Source organism: Notamacropus eugenii, chromosome 4 (genome assembly GCF_028372415.1).
Source record: "Notamacropus eugenii isolate mMacEug1 chromosome 4, mMacEug1.pri_v2, whole genome shotgun sequence".
Taxonomy (NCBI): domain Eukaryota; kingdom Metazoa; phylum Chordata; class Mammalia; order Diprotodontia; family Macropodidae; genus Notamacropus; species Notamacropus eugenii.
The window spans coordinates 290,037,838-290,060,560 of record NC_092875.1 but is presented as its reverse complement, the minus strand read 5'-3'; the positions used below and the strand labels follow the sequence as shown (position 1 = coordinate 290,060,560).

At 37.1% G+C, this 22,723-nt stretch overlaps 1 protein-coding gene across 8 annotated transcripts in view; it reads right to left on the bottom strand.

Annotated features, from left to right (window-relative positions):
* Window positions 1-22,723, bottom strand: part of SULF1 (sulfatase 1) — a 206,088-nt gene that overhangs the window by 32,772 nt on the left and 150,593 nt on the right. For all 8 annotated transcript variants that reach the window (XM_072604795.1, XM_072604798.1, XM_072604800.1 and 5 more), the window contains 5 exons: window positions 15,010-15,160; window positions 12,074-12,249; window positions 10,261-10,389; window positions 9,936-9,992; window positions 8,952-9,081 (listed from right to left, as the gene is read on the bottom strand). In XM_072604795.1, coding sequence (XP_072460896.1) covers window positions 8,952-9,081; window positions 9,936-9,992; window positions 10,261-10,389; window positions 12,074-12,249; window positions 15,010-15,160 — 643 coding nt within the window. The remainder of the gene's footprint in view (window positions 1-8,951; window positions 9,082-9,935; window positions 9,993-10,260; window positions 10,390-12,073; window positions 12,250-15,009; window positions 15,161-22,723) is intronic.

The following is a 22,723-nucleotide window of genomic DNA, read 5'->3' as shown; positions in this document are numbered from 1 at the left end:
ATATTATAAGAGGAAAATATGATTGATACAAAAATAAAACTCTAGACTATCTTTGAAATAGTCATGTATTATAGCAGAGATTGGATTTTGAGGACAAAGAATTGGGCTCAACACTTGGCATGGCTACTTATTAACTGAGGGATCATGGGCAAGCCCTACCCCACTTTGAGCTTCAGTTTCTTCATATGTGAAAGGGAGGAAATGGACTTGATCTTTAGGGTTCCTTCAAACTTTAAATATTATGGTTATAAGGATTAGGGCAAGGGTTCCCTGGAGTGCCTAGCCATAGAATTTCTGATCAGGAAGAATGTTAAAGTCATTTTGTATGATCATCAGGATGATTTAATCTTGACAAGTCTAACAATATTGATTTAATAAACCAGGAGAATTTATTGAACAACTACTAGGTAATATAGGGAATCTAGGAACATAAGACCTGCATGATTTATGTCCCCAAGGACAAGACAATACATAGAAAATTATAGGATTATTAGACTGTGGGTTGGAAGAGACTTTATTTAGCTCAACCTACTGATTTTGCAGATAAGGGAACTGGAACCCATAGAGACTAAGTTGCCCTCAAGTCATAACATTGGTAAGCTAGGATTTGATATCTAAGTGGCACAGCGGATATAGAGCTGGGTCCTGAGTCAGGAGGATCCAAGTTCAAATTGGGTCTCAACCACTTACTAACTGTGTGACTCTGGTCGAGTCACTCAACCCTGTTTGCTTCAATTTCTTCATCTGTAAAATGAGCTGGAGAAGGAAATGGCAAACCATTTCAGTATCTTTGCCAAGAAAATCCCTCAAATCAGGTCACAAAGAGTTGGATACAGTTAATGGACAATAAGAATGAATAGCCTAAGAAAGGCTACAAGGAAGTGAGTGAGAGCTGAAGGAAGAGATCTGACCTATGCCTTGAAAAGAGGAAGCATTCGTTCGGATATGAAATGGCTCTCTTGGAGGGGGTAGGAAAAGGGCTACAGAGGAAAATGTAGGTAATATTATAACAAAATATGTTAATAAACATTTGTTTTTAAAAATGAAAGCAGGGTAGACAGAGGAGAGGACATCAGGTAGGGCAACCAACATGAATATAGGGATGGAAAAGGGAGTGAACATTTCTGCCAGTAAGGAGACCAAGGGTGTGGATGTGGTAAGGCTGAGTTCCTTCAGTGAAGTCAGAGCAGCCAGAGCACACAGAAATGTCTATGTGTCACACTGGAGTTTTAACTAGAGCTTGGTGAAGCTGGAATCAGACTATAGACTTCTGGCCAACAGTTTCCTGGTTTCAGCCAGCTTTTACGGGTATATGTGTTTTTATTCACTCTCTGCAGCTGGTCATAAAACTGACCTTTACAAATGTACAATCATTGTTGCATGAGAACATAGATCCTGGAGCCAAACCAGACAACACCTAACAAACTGCATTCTAACTTCCTTTTATGTTATTGTATGCAGCTGGATTGATTGTTGAACTCCTAGACTTCTAAATAGATAAATTGCTGATTTCCTGTTGATAACAGTCACTTGAAACAAACCCAAATAAAAAGCAATTCAATGGGTCAGCAAAAAAGAAAAAGAAAAGCAAGACATGGTATCTATTATATAAATGTGAAACAAAAGCCAGTGGATAAGTGGATACAGTAGAGTAACTGACACATAGCAGGCACTTAATAAGTGCTTGTTGACTTCTAGATATTACAAAAGCGGATACCTCATATCCAGAAACATTCCCTCTTTAGTACCTTCCACTTAATGGGTCAATATGTCCAGGCCACAACTTGGGTATTGGGTTCCATGCAGGGCATCTCATTTTAGATCAGGCAACCAAGATGCTAAGGGGTCTTGAGTTCAAGTCAAATAAGGACCAGTCAAATGAAATGGAGATGCTTAGCTCCGGGTCTAAGGATCTTTTTTTTTTAACTTTCTCTAAAAAAATCACATTTCAAGGTTTGGGGAAAAGATTTTTATACAATTTTTAAAAGCTTAATGCTTCTTACAGGTTAAACAATACTCCAAAACACCAAGAAATATCTTAGAGAGGTTACAAAATGGCATTCAATGCAATGTTCCAAGGAATTAAGTAACCTACAGACTTTTTATTTTTAAGCCACAAATGCCACAAACAACAATACCATCTCCAAATGAGAGGGTGTGTGTGTGTGTGTGTGTATGTGTGTGTGTGTGTGTGTGTGTGTGTGTACAATTATATGTGAAGGTCTATTATGTGGAATAAGTATTCCATTTAGGATTGCATGATAATAGTTTCATAAAGCTGTAAAAGACTTCAGATACCATCTAATCCAAACTCCTCATTTTATAGATGAGGTGACTTGGGACCAGAGAGGTTAAGACAGTTGGTCATGGTCACATAAGTAGAAAGAGATAGAGAGTATACTTACTGAGCTTCTCTGACTATACATCTGGTGCTCTTTCCCCTATGACGCATTCTGTTTTTCCCAGAGGGTAGAATGAGGAGCAATGAGTAAAAGTTGAAGAGAGATAGATTTACATGTGACTTCAGACAAAAACAATCCTAACAGCTGAAGCTATCTAAATGTACAAAGGGCTGACTTGGGAGGTTGTTGATTTCCCTCACTGGAAATCTTCAATCAAAGGCTGGATAAACACTTGTTAGGTATATAATAGAACAGACTCTTATTCCCCTTTGAGACGAACCAAATGACCTCTAAAATCCCTTCCAGAATTTTAGAACCCAAGAATTTCAATGCTAGAAGGGATCTCAGCATCAGTCTAGATCAAGTGACATTTCAAAAAGGATCCTTTCTACAACATACCTGACAAAAGGTTATCTAGCCTTTGCTTGAAGAAATCTAATTCTGAAATCCTGGAATTTGGGAAAAATAGAAAAGGTAATCACAATCACTTGAGTTGATGTATAGGAAATCCCAAAGCCAGTTTCATAGAACCTGAAATCCACAGGAAAATCTAGGAATATTGCATCCTAAAATCCAAAAAAGAAAATAGGGCTTATCTCACCTTTGCAGAGGTGGGGTGGGATAGTGGAGAAAGTATTGGCTTTTCCAATCCTGCTGGGTAACTTATTTAACCTTTATGAGCCCCAATTCCCTTATCTATAAAAAGATGAAAGTTTGAATAGATGGTCTTGATTGCTGCTTCCAACTCGAAGCATACATTACCACAGTTGTGAATCTAGCTTTAATCCTCATTTTGTTTTTAACTAGCTATATGACCTTGAACAATTTACCTCTCCTCCTCATCTACAAGAAAATGAAGAAATAATATTAAAGTTCTCTCTGAGCTTTGACATTCTATTATATTGGAAGGGGACTTTGTTATGAAATGGAATTTTCCATGTGTATATATATATATATATGTATATATATATATATATACATACATATATATATATATATATATGTAAGTGCTAAAAAAAGTTTACTGTTCTTTTGTGACTGATTGATGGGAATTCAAACCCAGAAGCCTTCAAGGTGGATTCAGGATTAGAGAGGTGATGCAAACACATATGTACATATTGTCTGAACTACTTTTCCTGTCCCATTGCTTCTATGCTGTTGAGGCAGTCTGGGATCAGTGCCAAGTACCTCAGGATTCTAGCACATTTTAATTCCCTATTGGTTTTTTCAAGAATGGAAATGACAGGTAGGGTGGTGTAGATAACATGATATGGCTTCCTGTCTACTAAACAGCCCCCAGGTGGCCAGGCATGAGGGGACCTATATTAATGAGTCACAGGATTATCTCTTATGGGATTAGCAGGGGAGAAAATGGGGCTGATGCTGTCAATTTCTCCTCCATACAAGAACAAGTACCAACAAGGAGAACAGGGGTGGTTGAATTGCTGCCAATAGCATGTCGCTTGCATGAAGGCAGTATGTTAGGAGGAGGAGAGGGAGGAGGAGGAAGAGGAGGAGGAAGGGAAACAAGACATAAACCTGCTGTAAACACAGAAGCCAAGAGAATAAATCCCTGAAAGTCCCTAGCCAAAACATTCTCCTTGTAACACAATAATACTATAATAGTGATAATTCTATCCCAGGTTTCTTCTTTTTGAGGGTGATTTAATACCAGAAATAAAAATTTCCCAGGAAAGATGTTCTTTCAAAATTCAGCTAGCTACCAGGATGGAGTACTCTCATCAGAAACCACAAAAGAAAATGTCTTGCAAAATTGACAGTGGGATAGGGTTTGTGTTTTAAGATTTAAATGATACCCCATGCTAAGACTTGAGTGGTGCTGGGAAATTTACTGAAGTTCTGGATAGTTTCTGACCCCACAAGACTGGCTGAGCTATGACTAGGTAGAGGCAGTGATTAGATCTACAACAGTCAACTCCTTGCAGAGATGTCTGCAGCTCTGATGTAACATTAGGAATTACTGACTCAAGGCAATTTGGGTATGTTCTTCGGGTCTTCAGTTCAGTAGAAGATCACAGTCCCTTGCTAAAGCAGCATCCCAAACCATTTCAGAAGTCCTACAAAGATAATCTACATGCAGTCCCATCTGCCATTGCTTTGCTGCACTGAGTTGGGACTTTACAAAGGAAACATCGATAATGCTTTACTACTTTCACTGAAATTGAATTTGCACTAATCTGTGATGAAATAAAACCAGCAGAGGGAAATGTTTATCAGGAGATAAATTAAAGCAGTTTATAGGATAAAAACAAGAGTTAAAAGAAATTATAAAAGAATAAAATGAATTTTACAACATAGTTAACATTCAGCTGGCTAGTGGAAAAGTGATGGCAGAGCACCACCGTTTGGTTTAAAAGCACAGCTGGGCTTTAGGGTACATATTAAAATTTCAGCACCAGGCATATGGAGACATTTACAGAATTACATGCTGGAACATAGGTACTGCACCTTATTTCCAAATGATGATAATGCTTACCATTTAGTACACTAAAATAGTAATGAGAACATGAATTTGCATGAGATGTATTTAACACAGAACATTACAAACTCCTGAATAACAGTAAATTACTATTCTTGCAGAAGTTGGCTCATAAAACAAAAATTCTAATGTCTGATACTGAGGAGAGCATTTAAGGGTGTTAAGTGATTTTTTTAAAAGACCAATCTTACTAGAGAATTATAGAAACCAAATAAAATGGGGTCCTGTTATGCACAACAGGAAGATGATAGGAGGGGTACCTTCCCCCTCTCCCAAAGACCCTGGATATCTACTAAGGGAATATGGCTTCTAGTTTTGGTTCTGTCACCACGTAGCTATGTATTGTCAGGCAGATAGTTTTGTCTTTCCGAATCTTTTCTTTCCTTTGTGAAGTGAAGGTTGGGATGGGATATCTAAGATTCCTCTGAACTTAAAAATTCTATAAAACTACTAATTATCAAGAGGAATATTTGAAGGTCTCAAACTCAAAGCATTGAGTAGGTCAAAGCCTATATCTAAAGTTCCTGAAAATTAAGATCTATGGTCTAAAGAACTCTGTGGTCTGAGTTTCCCTCCCCTTTCCCTGAGGCGATCCATTTCAGCTGCAAAATTCCAAATACTTCAAAGAGAGTCAGACTTGTGTGCAAGAGACATGGAGTCAGAGGCAGAAGGATGAGAATCATGTATATTCAGTAAGGGAAATGACAATGACTGATAATAACTATGCAATGGATGCAGCCATATTAATGAGGATCACATTGCATACATATTGACACCCAACTACCTTGCATTCTTAGTCACCGCTGCTATTTGGGTGATTATTGGTGGATGTGTGAAGTAGCTGAAAAGTAACTGAAAGAGTAGCTAATCTCTTCCACTGATTGTTCTCTTTTTTAACCAGTACCAAATTGTTTCAGAAATTCCTTCTTTATAATATTATTTGAGATCTGGTGCTGCTAGACCCTTTTTCTTCCCATTTTTGCTCCTCCAGATGATTTTAATTATCATTTTTATAAAGATCTAGAAAGTAATCCCTTGGTATTTTGAATTAATTTAGATATTATTTTCATTTCTATTGGCTCCATTTATTCATGAGCAAATATTATTTCTCCAGTCAGAGAAGCTGAAAAGACACAGGTGATCTAGAGTTCTTTTAACCTCCACAATAATTCAGTGCAACTCTTGTAAAAAATATTCTGGACACTTGCAGGCTGTATCCTTTGAGAGCATTAGCTTTTCAGCTTGGAATATGGATCAGGCTTGGCAAAAATAGAGATGAATTCTGATTACAACGTAACCGTTTAGCTAGTGACACCTTATGTTCATTTCTCACCTTGCTGAGAGTATAATGTAGGATGCAAGCTCCTTTATGGTACAGATGATATCACTTTTGTAACTGTAAGCACAGCACCTAGTAAAGTGCCAGGAACATAGAGGACACTTGCAGATACTTGTTGATTGAAGTAATGCTTGATTGGAGAAGCTCCATGCCACTCCATCATGGGGTACCTAGCCTATTAGGTCTTGTGATCACTTCAATAGTTCTCTGGTGATATGTATTTCAACAATAATATTCTTTTCCTAAGGGGTAGCATGGCAAAGGAATAGAATGCTGGGCTTGGAGTCAGTAGGACCTGTGTTCAAATTCTGCCTCTGTCACTTATTAAATGTGATTCTGTGAAATTTCTTAAACTCTTACCCTTCCAAGAACTCTCCAAGACTGAAAGTTGCAGAGCAGTTGCTGGTCTGCTCTAGTAAGAAGGGTTTCTTCACTAGCACTTCCCTATACTAATGACATCACAGATTCAAATTATACACAAATATATTCTCTGGAAATTTGGGCATGGATGATCACTTTCATTCCTTTCTCCTGTATACCATTGACAGCTACTTTTGTTAACCTTATCTCACAGAAAAATGTGATGTTGGTTTTGAAATTTGATATCATTTGCTTGGTATTATTATATGATTGTTCATAATGCGCCTATGAAATCTTTTAAATAAAAAAAATCATATATAAGGCTTGCTGAAGATAAAGCTATGTAAGCACACATGTTAGAGTGGGAATTCTTAACTTGAGTGGGGGTGTTCATGCTTGTTTTAAAAAGAATCTTGATATCTAGATTTCAATATAATTGATTTCCTTTGTAATCCTATGTATTTTATTTAATCAATTAAAAAAACATTATTCTATAGTTATTTAGATAGACCTAAATGACTGGAGAAATAATATTTGCTCATGAGTAAATGGAGCCAATAGAAACGAAAATAATATCTAAATTAATTCAAAATACCAAGGGATTACTTTCTAGATCTTTATAAAAAATGATAATTAAAATCATCTGGAGGAGCAAAAATGGGAAGAAAAGGGGCCTAGCAGCACCAGATCTCAAATAATATTACAAAGAAGGAATTTCTGAAACAATTTGGTACTGGTTAAAAAAGAGACCAATCAGTGGAAGAGATTAGGTACACACTGTAGAGAAATAAATGAACCTAGTAGCCTAGTGCTCAACAAATACAAAAACCCTAGGTACAGGGGTAAGGATTCATTACTTTATAAACACTGTTCAGAAAACTGGACAGTAGCATAGGAGAATTTTGGATAAGATTAACATCTCAAATCTTATAAGATAAGCACTAAATAGATAAGTGACCTGAATATAAAAGATCACATCATAAAAAAAACCCAGAGAAATCAAAAAGAAATTACCTTTCAGAGAAGATTAAACAAAGGCCAAAGAAAAGTACAGAAGGTAAAATGGACAGTTTTGATTGCAAAAATTTTAAAAGTTTTTCATAAGCAACATTAGAAGGGAAACATTTGACTGCGAAAAAAAATCTTTGCAGCACAATTCTCTGAGGAAGGTCTCATTCCCAAGATATATAAGGGACTGATTCAAATTGGAAAGAATAAGAGCCATATGCCAATTGAGAAATGGTCAAAGGAAATGAACAAGTAGTTCTCAAAGGAAGAAATCCAAGCTAACTATTATGAAAAATGCAACAAATCACTAATGAGGGAAATGAAAATTAAAACAATTGTGATATCCCTCCTCATACCCAGCAGACTGGAAAGGCTGACAAAAAATGGAATATAATAAATGTTGCAGGGATTGCAACAAAACAGATGCACTGTTACTGGGACGATGAATTGGTCTAGTAACTCTAGAAAAGCAATTTGGGATTATCCCTCAAAAGTTATAAATCTGTACATTGAAGCAGTGATATCACACTTATGTCTATGCCACCAAAGAGATAAAAAAAGCAAAAAAGGACTTGTATGTAAAAAAATATATTTATAGCAGTTCTTTTTGTGGTGACAAAGAACTAGAAACTAATGGTCTATCCTTAAAATGGGGACTAGTTGAACAAAATATGGTATATGACTGTAATGGAATACTACTGTGCAATAAGAAATGAAGAAAGACATTTTCAGAGAAATCTTGGAAGACTCATGAAGAAATGGAATGAAGTGAAAAGAATCAAGATAACAACTTATACTATAACATCAACATTGTAAAAACAAATAATTCTGAAAGACTTAAGAACTCTGATCCATACAATGATCAACCAAGATTCCAGAGGACTGATGATGAAGAATGCCTACCTTCTGACAGAGATGATGGACTAATACGGAGAATGAAAAACACGTTTTTGGATTGTGGCCAACATGGGAATTTATTTTGCTTGACTATGCAATTTGTTACAAGGGTTTTAAATTTCTTTGTTTCTTTTTTTCCTCAATGAATGGAGTGGGAGGGGGGAGGGAGGTGAGAGGGACAAAAAAAAAATGATTGATAATAGAAAAAAATTTTTAATGTGTTTAAAAAAGAATTAAAAACATCATTCTGAGAAGGGTTCCATAGACTTCACCAGACTGCCAAAGGGAAATTCAAAATACAAAAAGGGTTTAAAACCCCTATATTAGAGTTTCCTTATTTTTAAGCTTATTTGGAAGGGATGGGAGGGTGGGGGAAGAAGGGGAGGTCTCCATTTTCCTTACCATAAAGCATCATTGAAGACAAATTTTCTTCCTTTGCACTCACCTGTCCTGGCTGTTCACAGGCTGTTTGGTACCGTGCTTGCTGGCAAAGTTCTTTGACCCTTTCGTATTTGGGTAAGTGATTTGATTGTTGGGCATTCTTGCTCGGTTCTTCCTTCTTGCGCAGGAATTTGCTTTGATACAAAGGGACAAACATTAGAGAAGTGGTCCTCCCCACCTCCCATGACCCCTGCCCACCCTACAATCTCCCTTCTTAGCAAGAGGAAGGAACTTAATTAAGAGAAAACTCTGAAAGAGGGAATACTGCCAAATTCAGCATTTGGTAAGCTGCTTGGATGAAAACTCACTCAAGAGCCAGCAAGAAACTTTTGGGGAGGGTAGAGCTGCTCCTAGAGTCACCTTTTTCAAACAGTAGCAGTCTTTAAAAGCTTTATCCATTCAAAGTGCTTAGTTTGATAAGTTCTAAAGCTAGCACAGCTAACAATCATTTGCATACCCCTTTAGCTGTGAGAATCGATGCTATGATAAAGGGCAAAGCTTAGAATCAAATGGGTACAAATCAATGGTTTTATAAACAAATCTCCCATTGCATTTGGGAATTTATTTTAGTTCTCAAAAGTGTAATTCAAAGAAACAGACCCTGGGAGATTGGATATGGGGCTTTGAGGCAATTGAAGAGGTAAACAGAGATTTGGTTACACTCTAAAAGTGATTTGAGGATCATGATGAGAAAGATTGATTCATTTTTTGAAAACAAAGTGCTATAGATAGAAAAGTTCAAATCGAAACATAGCTTAAAGACCCGGAGTAGGAGAATTCATTGTTGAAAATTCATTTGCAGGAAGACTGCAATGAGGGATTCAACTCATTTTGCTGGTCAGCAGAGAAGGATTAGAAACCGGTTCAATCTTGTGACTAGGAATTGCAAAATCTGCAGGCTTGCTGAGTGAAAATGAAAAAAAGCACCCAAGAGGTAGATCTAACCACTAGGAATGTTTTCCATCAGCACCCCAAGGCCAATAATTACCCTCTTTCCACTAGGAATGTATCACGCCAAATTTTGGTCTTTTTGTTTGTTCGAAACCTGAAAGCAAAACAATAATATTTACTGCTGGCATCTGGAAGCCTTTTCATATGGAGTTGTGTTAACAGTTTATTTAAAGAAGCACCTCTCACTTCATATGGACCGTAACTGTGACTTTATAAATGTACTATTCACATACAGCTTAGAAATTCCGAGTTTGTGGTGATCCTGATGGAAAGAGCTTATTTTGCTAGACTTTTTCTCTGTGCTGTTGTGGGTTGGCTCAAGTGTACGCCGAGACTGGCTGTAGGGAAGGATAATGACCCACCTGTTACCTGGTTTTTCTAGGTCCAGTAGTTTGAGGACTGACTTGCCATCTACATCAGGAGGAGTATCGAGTCCAGCAATATCCAGGATAGTGGGAGCCAGGTCAATGTTCAGCACAATCTGAGACACTCTGCAAGGGAACAGCTAGATGAGAAAGCCATTCACCTCCCATCAAGAGGACGTACAATTCAGGGTGCCTTTCTAGAAGCACAGAAGTAGCAGTGTTGGTAGTTTAAGGGTTATATAGTGCTTTACATCAGAATCAAACTTCCAGTTGATTGAGGCCAAAGGCTGACTGAACTACAATTGGGAAATATTTTACAAAACAAATAAAAATACAATGCAACATAATCAATTTTTTAGTAAATAAATAATGGTAATTTGTTGTTTTCACAATGCAGCCTGCAGAGATTAGTTTATATTTGAAGTTTACACCACTGATTTACACGCATTCTCTCATTTGATACTTAAAACAATCATGTGAAGGCATGAAAGATTGAGTTTTATCTATCTGTAGGCTCTTTTTTTGACCTCATTGTGACCAATGAGATGTATTTATGAAGCATTTGGCTTGTGTGAGGATTGAACTCTGTAGCTGTGGAACAGAGTAAAGCTAACTGACCCATAAAGAGATCAAAACTGGGAATCATGGTCTCATTAACACCATTGTCTAATGGAGCTAGCAGCCTAGACAAGGTCAGGCATATGGCCTTCTCAGGATGTGTACTGGCTTCTCCAAATTCTTTAAGTCAAAGGCTTTTTCTGCAGCCCTAGCACTTTCCAAACAGAGCTGCCAGATTCTGTCGAAAGGTAACTAAAGGCTTGCAAAGTTGAATATTATCCTCTCCTATCCTGCCTCTCAGAGATTTCAAGATTCACTTTTATGAAAGGCCAAGGAGCTTACAATGATTTTAGGACATACCTCCAAATTCTCAAAACACAAACCATTTAAATCCACAACCCCTAACGGATACAGCATGATATAGTAGAATAGGCATTGGATTTGGTGCAGTGAGACCTTTCTATGCCTTGTTCACTCATCTCAGCTGTGCTTCCTGTGCAATTTGGACAAGCCACCAAACTTCCCTGGGCTTTAGCTCCTTCAGCTTTTAAATGAAGGGGTTTCACTTAGACAGCTTCTGAGGCCTCTTGGGTCTCTCTTTCATCAATTGAGAGCTGAGGATTTCATGTTTTGAAAAATTAGGGGACTCTAGTTGATTATTTTTGGGGTTCTTTTTAGCTCATTTTCTAGATGGGGAGATGGAGACAGAGACACTATGCCTCACCCACAGTTACATAGCTAGTTAATGGAAGCGACAGAACTTAAGTATGTATTAGATGCTTATTTTGCTAACCGACAATTTAAGGCCATGTCTTCTGTTTTCTACCCAAAGCTTATTTCCATTAGACTGCTCTGTGTTGTTCAAATAATTCACACACGCACATATTTTTTTAGACTTCAAGAAATCAGAAAGAGGCTATTGTGAAATCAGACAAATGAGAGATTGTTGCTACTTAAACACAGTCATGAATCCTTCTTCTAAAGAATCCTTTCCCTTCCAAATTCCTTCTTTAACTACCAAACCAAGAGGTGTGAATTCTTCTTGTTATGCAAAGATTAACTATTAATAATGTTCCCTTTCTCTGTCTTTAAGTTATTTTGAATGTGACAGGAAAAAACTATCATCTTTTAAGTTATTCAGTCTGAAGGTTCTGTTTCTTGATCAAAGGAAACTAAAACTGAGACTTTTATGAATCAAAGTCATTGAACTGTTTTTCACATGCTAACATGTCATAAACAGAGGAGTACCTACATTGATCCTGGTTCTACACTTGGTCCACGAATAAAGAAGGGAACACGGATGTCAAAGTCATATGGCATGGATTTTCCCTTGACCAATCCAAACTGCCCAATATGGTACCCATGGTCTGCAGTGTAAATGATGTACGTGTTATCCAGTTCTCCAGTTTCCACAAGCATATTATATAGCTGAAATATATCACAGGGAAAAGTAGAAATGAAATGGAATGATACAACATGACATCCAGAGGATTTTGCAACAATTGTTATCTCTTAACTACTCTTTTAAAAAAATTCTTTTTCAGTATGAGTTTAACGATCATTAGACAATATAAGCATTTTTTCTGTCATAAATACTTTAACATTTTTCTAAAGCTCATCATGTTACAATGCAAAGATTGTTTCTAAAAGGTTAAGTAGGGGGATGGGAGAGAACTATGATTTCATTGATAGAGTAACCTCCCAAAGAGGAAATATCCTCTATTAATGCATAAAGGCATCTGCTCTGTGACTTATAGTCTTGGAGAATTGTCTAGAGGTATTAAGTGACTTGTGTAGTGTCACATAGTGTTTGTTAGAGGTAGGATATAAAACTAAGTCTTTCTGATTGGGACTTGCTCTCTAACAGGCTATCTTATTTGTTTTTTGTTTTCAAACAATACTTTCCCCAAGTGTACATGAAAATGATTTTTAACCTTTAAAAAAATTTTGAGCTCCAAATTCTCTTCCTTCCCTCACCCCTCCTTGGAATGATAAGCAATTTGATACAGGTTATGTATGTGTAATGAAAAATATATTTCATATTTGTCATTTTGTAAAAGAAAACATAGACCAAAAATATCTATGAAAAAAATGAAGTAAAAAATAGTATGCTTTCATCTGTATTCAGACCCCATAAGTTCTTTCTCTGGAGGTGGATAGTATTTTCCATCATGAGTCCCCTGGAATTGTTTTGGATCATTGTATTGCTGAGAATAGATAAGTCATTCACAATTCTTCATTGTACAATATTGCTGTTACTGCATACAATGTTTTCTTCTGATTCTGTTCACTTCCCTTTGTATCAGTTTGTATAAGTTCAGGTGTTTCTGGAATTACCCTGTTCACCATTTCTTATAGCATGATAATAATTCATTACACTTTTATAACATGACTTTTTTAGCCATTCCTCAATTGATGGGCATTCCCTCAATTTCTAATTCTTTGCCATCATAAAAAGAGCTGCTATAAATACTCTTGTACAAGTAGGTCCTTCCCCACCTTTTTTGACCTCTTTGGGATACAGATCTAGCAGTGGTATTGCTGGATCAAAGTGTATACACATTATTTATTTATTTATTTGTTTTCAGTTTTCAACAATCACTTCCATATGTTTTAAATTTTTTCCCCCTCCCTCACCTTTCCCTCCCCTAAAAGGCATGCAATCTTATATGTGTTCTACCCAAAATTAAACACATTTTCACATTAGTCATGTTGCAAAGAAGAATTAAAATAAGTGGAAAAAACCATGATAAAAGGGTGTACACATTTTTATAGGCCCTTGGGCACAGTTCCAAATTGCTCTCCAGAATGGTTGAATCAGTTCACAACTCCACTAGTAGTGCATTAGTGTCCCAATTTTCCCACATCCCCTTTGACATTTATTATTTTCTTTTTCTATCATATTAACCAGTCTGACTTGTTGTGATTTGCATTTCTCCAATCAATTGTGATTTAGAGCATCTTTTCATATGACTATAGATAGCTTTGATTTCTTTATTTGGAAAGTCCCTGTTCATATCCTTTGACTACCAATTGGAGAATGACATAGTCTTATAAATATGTTTCAGTTCTATATATTTGACAAATGAGGTCTTTATTGGAGGCACTTGCTGTAAAATCTCCACCCTTTCCCCCCAACTTTATGCTTTCCTTCTAATCTTAGTTCCATTAGTTTTGTTTGTGAGAAAACTTTTTATTTAATATAATCAAAATTATCAATTTTACATTCTGTAATTCTCTCTACCTCTTGTTTGGTCATAAATTCTTCCTTTATCCAGATATCTGACAAGTAAACTATTCAGTGCTCCCCTAATTTCTTATGGCATCATCCCTTATGTCTAAATTATGTACCCATTTTGACCTTATCTTGGTATGTGGTATGAGATGTTGGTCTATACCTAAGTTTCTGCCATCCTGTTTTCCAGTTTTCCCAGCAGATTTTGTCAAATAGTGAATTCTTTCCCCAAAGCTTGGAGGTCTGGGCTTATTGAAGACTAGATTACTATGATTATTTACTATTGTGCATTCTGTACCTAATGTATTCACTGATCCATTGCTCTATATCTTAGCCAGCACCAGATTGTTCTGATGATTACTGCTTTTTAATACAACTTGAAATCTGCTATCACAAGGCCACCTTGGGCTGATATTTTAATAAAATTGTCTCTTAACCTCCTTTAGCCATCCATTTTATCTACTAAGTCATCTATATCAGTTGAGCTCTCTATCCCCCAGCAATAAAAGCACTATCTAGCGGGTTCAGTTGTCTTCATCAGTTCCACTAGATGTTCACATAGGGCAGAGGAGTCAAGTAAACTAATGCTTTTGAAACTTAAGATTTTTGTGAGTGCTTACACTTTCACTGTGCATTTTTTTTTTGGTTAAGAAGAAATCTTTCTGTTTTCTGTTTGAAAATGCAGCAGGTAAGCAAATTATTTTATCACTTCTCTTACGTTTACATGTTCTTCCTGTTTCTCTTCCAGCTATGACTACCTTGGCTTCCCTTAATTCCACAGTGGAAAGTACGAGGAATAAGAAAAGGTGAGGGTTAGGTGAAGATGCAAGGACATTTACAAATCAATGTTCTGAAATGCAAGGAAAATGTGAAAAAGCAAACAGTTTTGAGGCAGTGGGCAGGTGACGTAGGAGAGAAAATAAGAAGCATCCTTGAGGATTTTGTGTGCTTACCCTTTCCACAGAGTCATCAACTGACATCAGAGTCTGAAGCCTTTTCCGCTGCAAAACATTTGTAAATTCCATGTGGATGGGCAACATGGGTCCTGTGTACTGCATAATCCAATGCTTATCCATATTTGGTGCATAGTTGTAACTGGGAGTACTGAAAATAGCCAGAAAGGAGTCTCAGTATATTTTTATACTTAGTCACTTACAAAAACTCAGCAATAAGGGTCATGAAATAATCTTTCATGGGAAGCAATTAAAACATCACTAACACATCATTTTTTTTCCTCCAGACTATGTCTTTGCTTAGAGAAATTGACAAATGATCCCTGAGAGTTTCACTGGGAAGTCTACTCTGGTCCCTCTGGACTGAAGAACTCTTTCCCTTCTTGGATCTTTTATAGCACTTAAAAAACATTCTGCTTTTCTCTGGATGTCCTTTCTTTACTACTAGACTATCAACTAGGGAACATATTTATCTTTGTATCTTAATTCCCCAGGGCCTTGCATACAGTTGGAGCTTAATTTCTTATCTGTGATGAAACTGAATTTGAAATCATCATCACTGGAAACATCATTAAAATCTCTGGAATCATTTCAATTTCAATTTTTAAATAAAGATTTGCAACTGGCACACTCTCATTTTAAAATGCAAGTCTCTTAATATTCTCCATGATCTGGATAGAACTTACCTTTCTAGCCTTCTTTTATGGGTCTACATTTCACATGTTCTATATTCCAGTCGGACTGATGATCTGCCATTTCCTTATGTCATCCCACTCTCTTCATCTCCTTGTCTATATGCAGGCTGCCCTCTGCCTAGAATAGACTCCCTTCACATTCCTGCTGAAATGCTTCTTTTCCTCAAAGGCTTAGCTTAGGAGACACCTGTTCCATGAAGGTTTTTGTAGGGCTAAGCTATGTCCTTAAAACTTCACGCATCTCTGACTTCTTTTTCACTTCTAACAAAAATTATTTGGGTAAATGTTTAGGCCTTTCCATTAAACTTTAATTTCCTTGAAAGCAAGAGCTATGATTTTATTTATGCAGTTCCAGCACCTAGCATGGTATATTGTAGCAAACTTAATAAATGTTGTTGAATTGAAGTTTTGTTTGGGTTTGTTGGATTAAAGCTGCATTATACACAGGTTTGTTGTTAATGTTGTTTAGTCATTTCAGTCCTGTCCAACACTTCTTGACCCCATTTGGGGTTTTCTTTGTAAAGATATTGAAGTGGTTTGCCATTTCCTTCTCCAGCTCATTTTACAGATGAGGAAACTGAAGGAAATAGGGTCAAGTGACTTGCTCAGAGTCACACAGCTAGTAAGTAGCTGAGGCCAAATTTGAACTCAGGTCTTTCTGACTCCAGGTCTAGCACTCTATCCACTGTACCATCTAGCTGCCCATTGTGGGTGGCAATATGACTACAATCACATTTATGTTCAATGTTTATGTGTGTTCATCCTTCATTGCTGAAGAAGACCATGCCATCAGAGAAATGATGACATGACTTGCACTTGACTTTGTTTTGAGTGAGGGAGGGCTGTGCAGGTCACCAGCCTCACTTTTCCTCCAGAGCCATCTGAATCCAGTGACCAGATATTCATCAGGATGACTAGAGATGACCCAGGATGAGGCAATTTGGGTTAAGTGACTTGCCCAAGGTCACACAGCTAGTGAGTGTGAAATGTCTGAGGTGAGATTTGAACTCAGGTCCTCCTGACTCCTGCACTGGTGCTCTATCCATTGCACCACCTAGCTACCCTTGTTCAGTGTTTATAATGAAGAAACCAATGATGTTTTCATAGCAATATGAAATCATACCACATTTGATTTCTTATTAGGGAATTAAATATCCCATCTTTTACAGAAGTCTTTCTAGTGCCTTTTTTCTGTTAATTATTTCCTTTTTATCGTATTTGCTTACACACACACACACACACACATACACACACACATACACACACACACACAGTTTGTTTGTTGTCTCTCTCATTAGATTAAGAGCTCCTTGAGAGCAAGGGCCGTCTTTTGCCTTTCTTTGTATTCTCAGTGCTGAGCACAATGCCTGACGTATAGCAGGCACATAAATGTTCACTGATTGATTAATTGAAATAAATTCTCATAAACACTTGCTGTAAGTAATGTGGACAAATCTTTACTTTTAATATATTCTTCTTTTGAAACTGACTCCATTTCTTGAATGATATATTTCTACTGTACACAGAGAGGCTTCATTGCTCAAGTAAAAGTTCTAATATTACACTGTTAACTTAAAGAGCCTGCCTAGTAAAGAGTCAACATCATGGAAAAAAAGGGTAAACCTTAGAGTCCACAAGACCTGAGTAAAAGTTCTGCTTCTGATACATATTGGCTGCATGACCATAGACAAATTATTTAAACTCTCAATACTCCCTAATGCTCTACGTTAGCACTGGAGAAAGGGCTCTGGATTTGATATCCCAGGCCTGGGTTCAAATCTGTCTTTATTAGCTGTGCGGCCTTGGGCAAGTCATCTAACATACATAACCTCAGTTTCTTCATCTGTGTAATGAGGACATTTGGCCTCTAAGGTTACATCCAACTCTAAACATAAGATCCTATGAAATGTTTGCTAAATGTCACTGTGAATAATCCCTGCGCATTTTGCACAGTTAGTTACTGGCATGTTCGTCCTACACTTCCCTACTGATACTAAATTATGGGAAGACTGGGACTTGACATTTTTCACCTAGAGTGCCCAAGCCTTAAAGATACATCTAGGTGCACAATGAAAGTAAAATGAGTCTTTCTAAGTGTCAGCATATCATTTTCTTTAAGCTAATGTACATCTTTTCAAAGAACCTCTTGGTCAGAATGAATATCAACATCCTGGATGAATAATAAGGAAAACTGATATCTAACTGTTGAGGATCATAGCTGGGAAAACTTTTAGGTTTTATTTCTAAGCCCACTTACATGTGATCTACTAGTGTTATTCAAGAGATTATCATCCTAATGAATGAATCCTTCATTTTAGGTTAAATAAATATATTCAGAAATCTCCAAATGCATTACTGGCCTCACATATAAAATTCATTCTCTAATGGCCCAATTCCAGTTACTTTCCCCTAGAGACACCTTAGCCTGAGAGATATGATTATCTGAGAAACACCTTAGAGATACGATTATAACAATGAAAAATTTTGAAAGGAAATGAGCCCTGCAAGTGCAACATTTTCATCTCTTTCTCCTCCTTTTTTTCCTGCTCCTCCCCTTCCTTCTTTACAGGAGATTGGGGGAAAAGCTTTTTGCTCAGTTCTATAGTAAACCCTGCTCCCAATAGCAGAAAAGTTTGTCTCTGATTCTTTACCCTAGTATATTCATATCCCATTTTTCATCTGTGAGTAAACACTTCTCTTGAGTGTAGATGAAAACATCGCTAGGAAAGTTCATTAACTGGTTCAAATTACAACATGGCATTTACCAAAAATAGTAATACCACCAAGAAGGTTAGACCCCATGCACCCAAAGTCCTAAACCGTGGTCTGCTTTACCTAGAAGTTTCATGGGCATTCTGGGTTGTGGCAAAAATGACCAGTGGAAACTTCCAGACAATATCTTCCTGTATTTCCAAGAGGGAATTACAGGGCATATTTTTCTTCCACTTTCCAGTGAGTAGATGAGTCACACGCTGAATGGTTCCCATGAACAAAGTGTGAAGGAATCTGTCCAGTTCCAAAAAGTGAACCATTGACTTGTTTTTCTCTGGCCTGATCAGGGCCACTGAATTTCAAGAACACATGAGGCAGAAAAGGATCTTTTAGTTAACATTATGATATTATGACTTTTACTTAAGAGATGTACATTATTTACATTAAAAGATTAGGATTGGCTGCAGCACAAGCAGAAAGAGAGCTGGTTTAAAATCAGAAGGCTCAATTTCCATTTTAGGCCTATCTCACACTGCTTACATTACTTAGAGTGAGATACTTACCCTTTCCAGCATCAGGTATTTTAGCTATAAAATGACTTGGTTGTACTAGCTGACCTCTGTGTTCCCTTACTGATCTAATTCTATGATCTTACTATTCTCAGATTGGGTACGGAAGAACATAAAATGTTCCTTCCCCTGGAAAGGGGGTGACTGAGTATTCCTTGGGGATGCTTTGAGATTAGAAAAATGAAACATATCTGTCTGCAATAGGTTTCCAAACTCTTCAGTGATCCATAGTTTGAAAAAGGATGTTGCTACATCAGAATCTTTATCATGTTTATTTATAATATTCAAATATTTTCTCATTTCTTTTAATGGCAAGAAACCTTAAATTAAAAATCAAATGGTTGATTTTTTCTAAGCCACAAAACCCACCTCATACAAATAAAAGTTTTCTAGTAGGAATGGACCTGTGGATTCATAATGAATTAATGAAATTGAAACCAGCTACCTTGATGTGTTTGTCATCATTCAACTTCATTTCGTGAAACAGGCAAGGTTTGTGTGAGCTTCATTTAAAAAAATTAACATATTTTTAGAGGCAATCAGGATTAAGTAACTTGCCCAGGGTCACACAGCTAGTGTCTGAGGTCACATTTGAACTCAGATCCTTCTGATTCCAGGGTTCACATTCTATCAACTGTGCCCCCTACCTGCCCTGTGAGATTCATTTTTGTAAGCTGGGTACCCATATTTGGAAGAAAGTTGTGCTTTATTGTATTCTGTATGTGTAACTCATAAGAGTCAAAGGCATGTTGTCAAAATCACAGCTTTTCTTTTCTTCCCTTCTATAATGTGACCCTGTTCTCCAAGGAAGAATTCCCAGAAAGAGACCTGAGGCATAGGGTAGGGAAGGTAATAAAGGAATGTGGCATTGTTCTGGCAGAAGACAGGTGAATTTTGATTCTCATGGACCATCAGCTATCTTTAGGGATCTGAGACAGGTTGAATTGTCACTTTAAAAAATTCCAAACTGTCATCCTTCTCAATCATCGAAGAGGTAGCCTTTAAGATAGTACTTTGTGTGACCTCCTTTCTTCTAGCTTTAACTGATGTTTGCTGTTTTACACTAAACAAAATTCTTGTTTGCAAGGCGCTAATGCCAGATAAACACCTGTGTTATCAGAAAGTAATAGAAAAAAAAAACACATTTTAAAAAACACCACGTAAAGTGATATTATCCAGGAAAGATCCACATGATCTGAAAGTAAAAGAAATCAGAAATCTCTCTGTCTACTGGCCCTTCCTCACTATCACTCAAGGATGGAGAGTTGGACCTATCTCCATTGCAACTCTAGTAACTAACTCTGAGAGAACCCTCTGTATGAGTCGCATCGATCCCTCTTATTAACACTAATATGGTTACATTCATCACCTCCTTGTTATTGTTTCTTTCTGCCTCAAGTCATCCTATATTTTGGTCCATTCGAAGCCTGGTTAGGAATCAGTTAACAATGTCAACCTTCTCTAGCATTCTCCCTAAGGACTATGTACCCACTAGGGGGTAGTAAATTGCCTTATTGGAAAATCAAATCTATACTGTGGTAACTAGTAACTTCCAGATAGGTAAACAGAGGCTATTTCCAAAATGTTAAGGGCATTCAATTCAAACAAATCTCTGTAAGACTGGGGTAGTGGTGGCAAGGTTTCTTTTCTTCTCTACTTTTTCCATCCCTATTTTGCAGTTTTAATACTCTGTGCTCTTTTGTCCTCAGGGACAATATGGTTGATCTTTCCATTTCCAGTGACTCTATGACCTATGCTGTTATTAAGTGGTTCATGACCAAGATGGGCTAATGTAATCTGTTGCATACTTCAGGCATTCTAAAGGACTTACTCCTGCCTTGAGTTATAATTCTGAGAAGTTACTCAGGCAACTATAGTTTTCCAGTAATCTCGGGGAGAAGCTCTCTAGGCTCCAGAATAAACGTAAACTCCCCAGTCTTTTTGGGGGAGTTTTCAGACTGACCATCTTATGTGGGGGTTACCGAGGCTAGGAAATGGTATAGGCATATGGTTACCTCTTTGCTGCTTTCCCTTAGTAACTACACTGGGTGACTTCAAAACCCTGAGTCCACCCTAGTCTCGATCTACAACTCTAAGAGCTTTCCATATTCTTGAACCATTCCTAGGATCTATGGGGTTGAGTTAGTAGCTTTCCTAGAGTGGTCAGCTATTACTATATTATTCTTACATTTTTATATTATCAGAACATGCCAAACAAAGTTCCCATGTAGAAACATATATAGTCAAAAGAATACAGACTCTAGAGTTAGAGGCTCTGGAGTCAATCTGACTTTTGACATTTACTACCTGTGTGACTTTGGGTAAGTCACTCAACTTCTGTCAGTTATGTTATTATAAAAAAGAAGAGTTTAAGCTAGATGGCTTCTGGGATTTCTTCCAACCTACAAGGATCATAGATTTAGACAAAAAGACATTAAATGTCTTCTTGTTCAGAGTGCCCATTTTACAGATGAGGAAACTGAGGTCTCAAAAATATTAAGTGGATTGTCCCACAACTAGCAAGCCTCTGAGCTGGGATTTAAACCCAAGTCCTTTGATTACAAATATAGCAGTCTCCCTATTCTATCACACTGATTCTATTAAATTTGTAAATATAGCATTAATAGCTGTCAATGTCTTAATCATTAAAAACAAACAAACAGATTTTATGTATATTTCTTTTCAGGCCAAAAAAACCCCATAAAACTTCAATATATCACGGTTCCATTAATGCTCTGCCCTGGTACCAATGCACATCACAACCTGCCTCTACCTTAGTAGAAGCCTTAGAAAGTTGTTGTTTGAAGTTCAGAGGGTTTGAGTGACTTGCTTGGGGTCACCAATTAGTGACAAAGGCTAGATTCGAATCACTGATTCCTCACATGAAGTGTGGGGTTCTATCTCATATGTTATCTTGCTTCTCACATATGTCCTAAAATTCACTCTGATCTATAATAAAATTGGATACAGCTGGCTTGGGTTCCATATGAAGTCTTCCCACTAACTGCTAAATAAATATCTGCTGTAAGTACCAAATAAAACCAGATTGTCAGGGACATTAGTGTCAAACTCAGATAAACATGGACCACTACCTCGTATGTCAGGATCCCTGAGGGTTGCATATTCACTTGGTTTCAAAACATAATATTATTTATTTTATCGTATTTTTTGTTTATTTTGTGAAATATCTCCCAATTACATTTTAAGCTGGTTCAGGCCACACTTGGGAGTGTTGCTCTCCCACATTGTGGCTGACACATCTGGTCAGACATTTTGGCTTTTGTCAGATTTAGTGAAGATAAGGTAGACAGAGACATAATTGGTTTTTTGCTTTTTCAAAAACCAGTAACAGGAACATAAGGGTAGAATGGGACCCAATTCTGATTTTCGGAACTCCACTGGGTTTAGTTTTTAAAATTTTCCTGAAGCACATTATTCATATGGTTTCTGTTATGGTAATAATTTCTGTTATCTCTCTAGATAAGATATTTCTACTTTATCTGGGTATAAGGTAACTGAAGTGCATTTCTCCTTCTAAAAGAAAGTATATTCAAATCATATTGATGGAATATTCCTCAGATATTCCATTTTTCTTTCTTCAGCACTGAGTTTCTGAATGTATGGCCCAGCTCCTTACATCATTAGATTGTGAGCTCCTTGAGGACAGAGACTATCTTTTTACACTTTTTATATTCCTACTGCTTAGCACAGTTCCTGGAGTAGCTAGGTGATATGGTG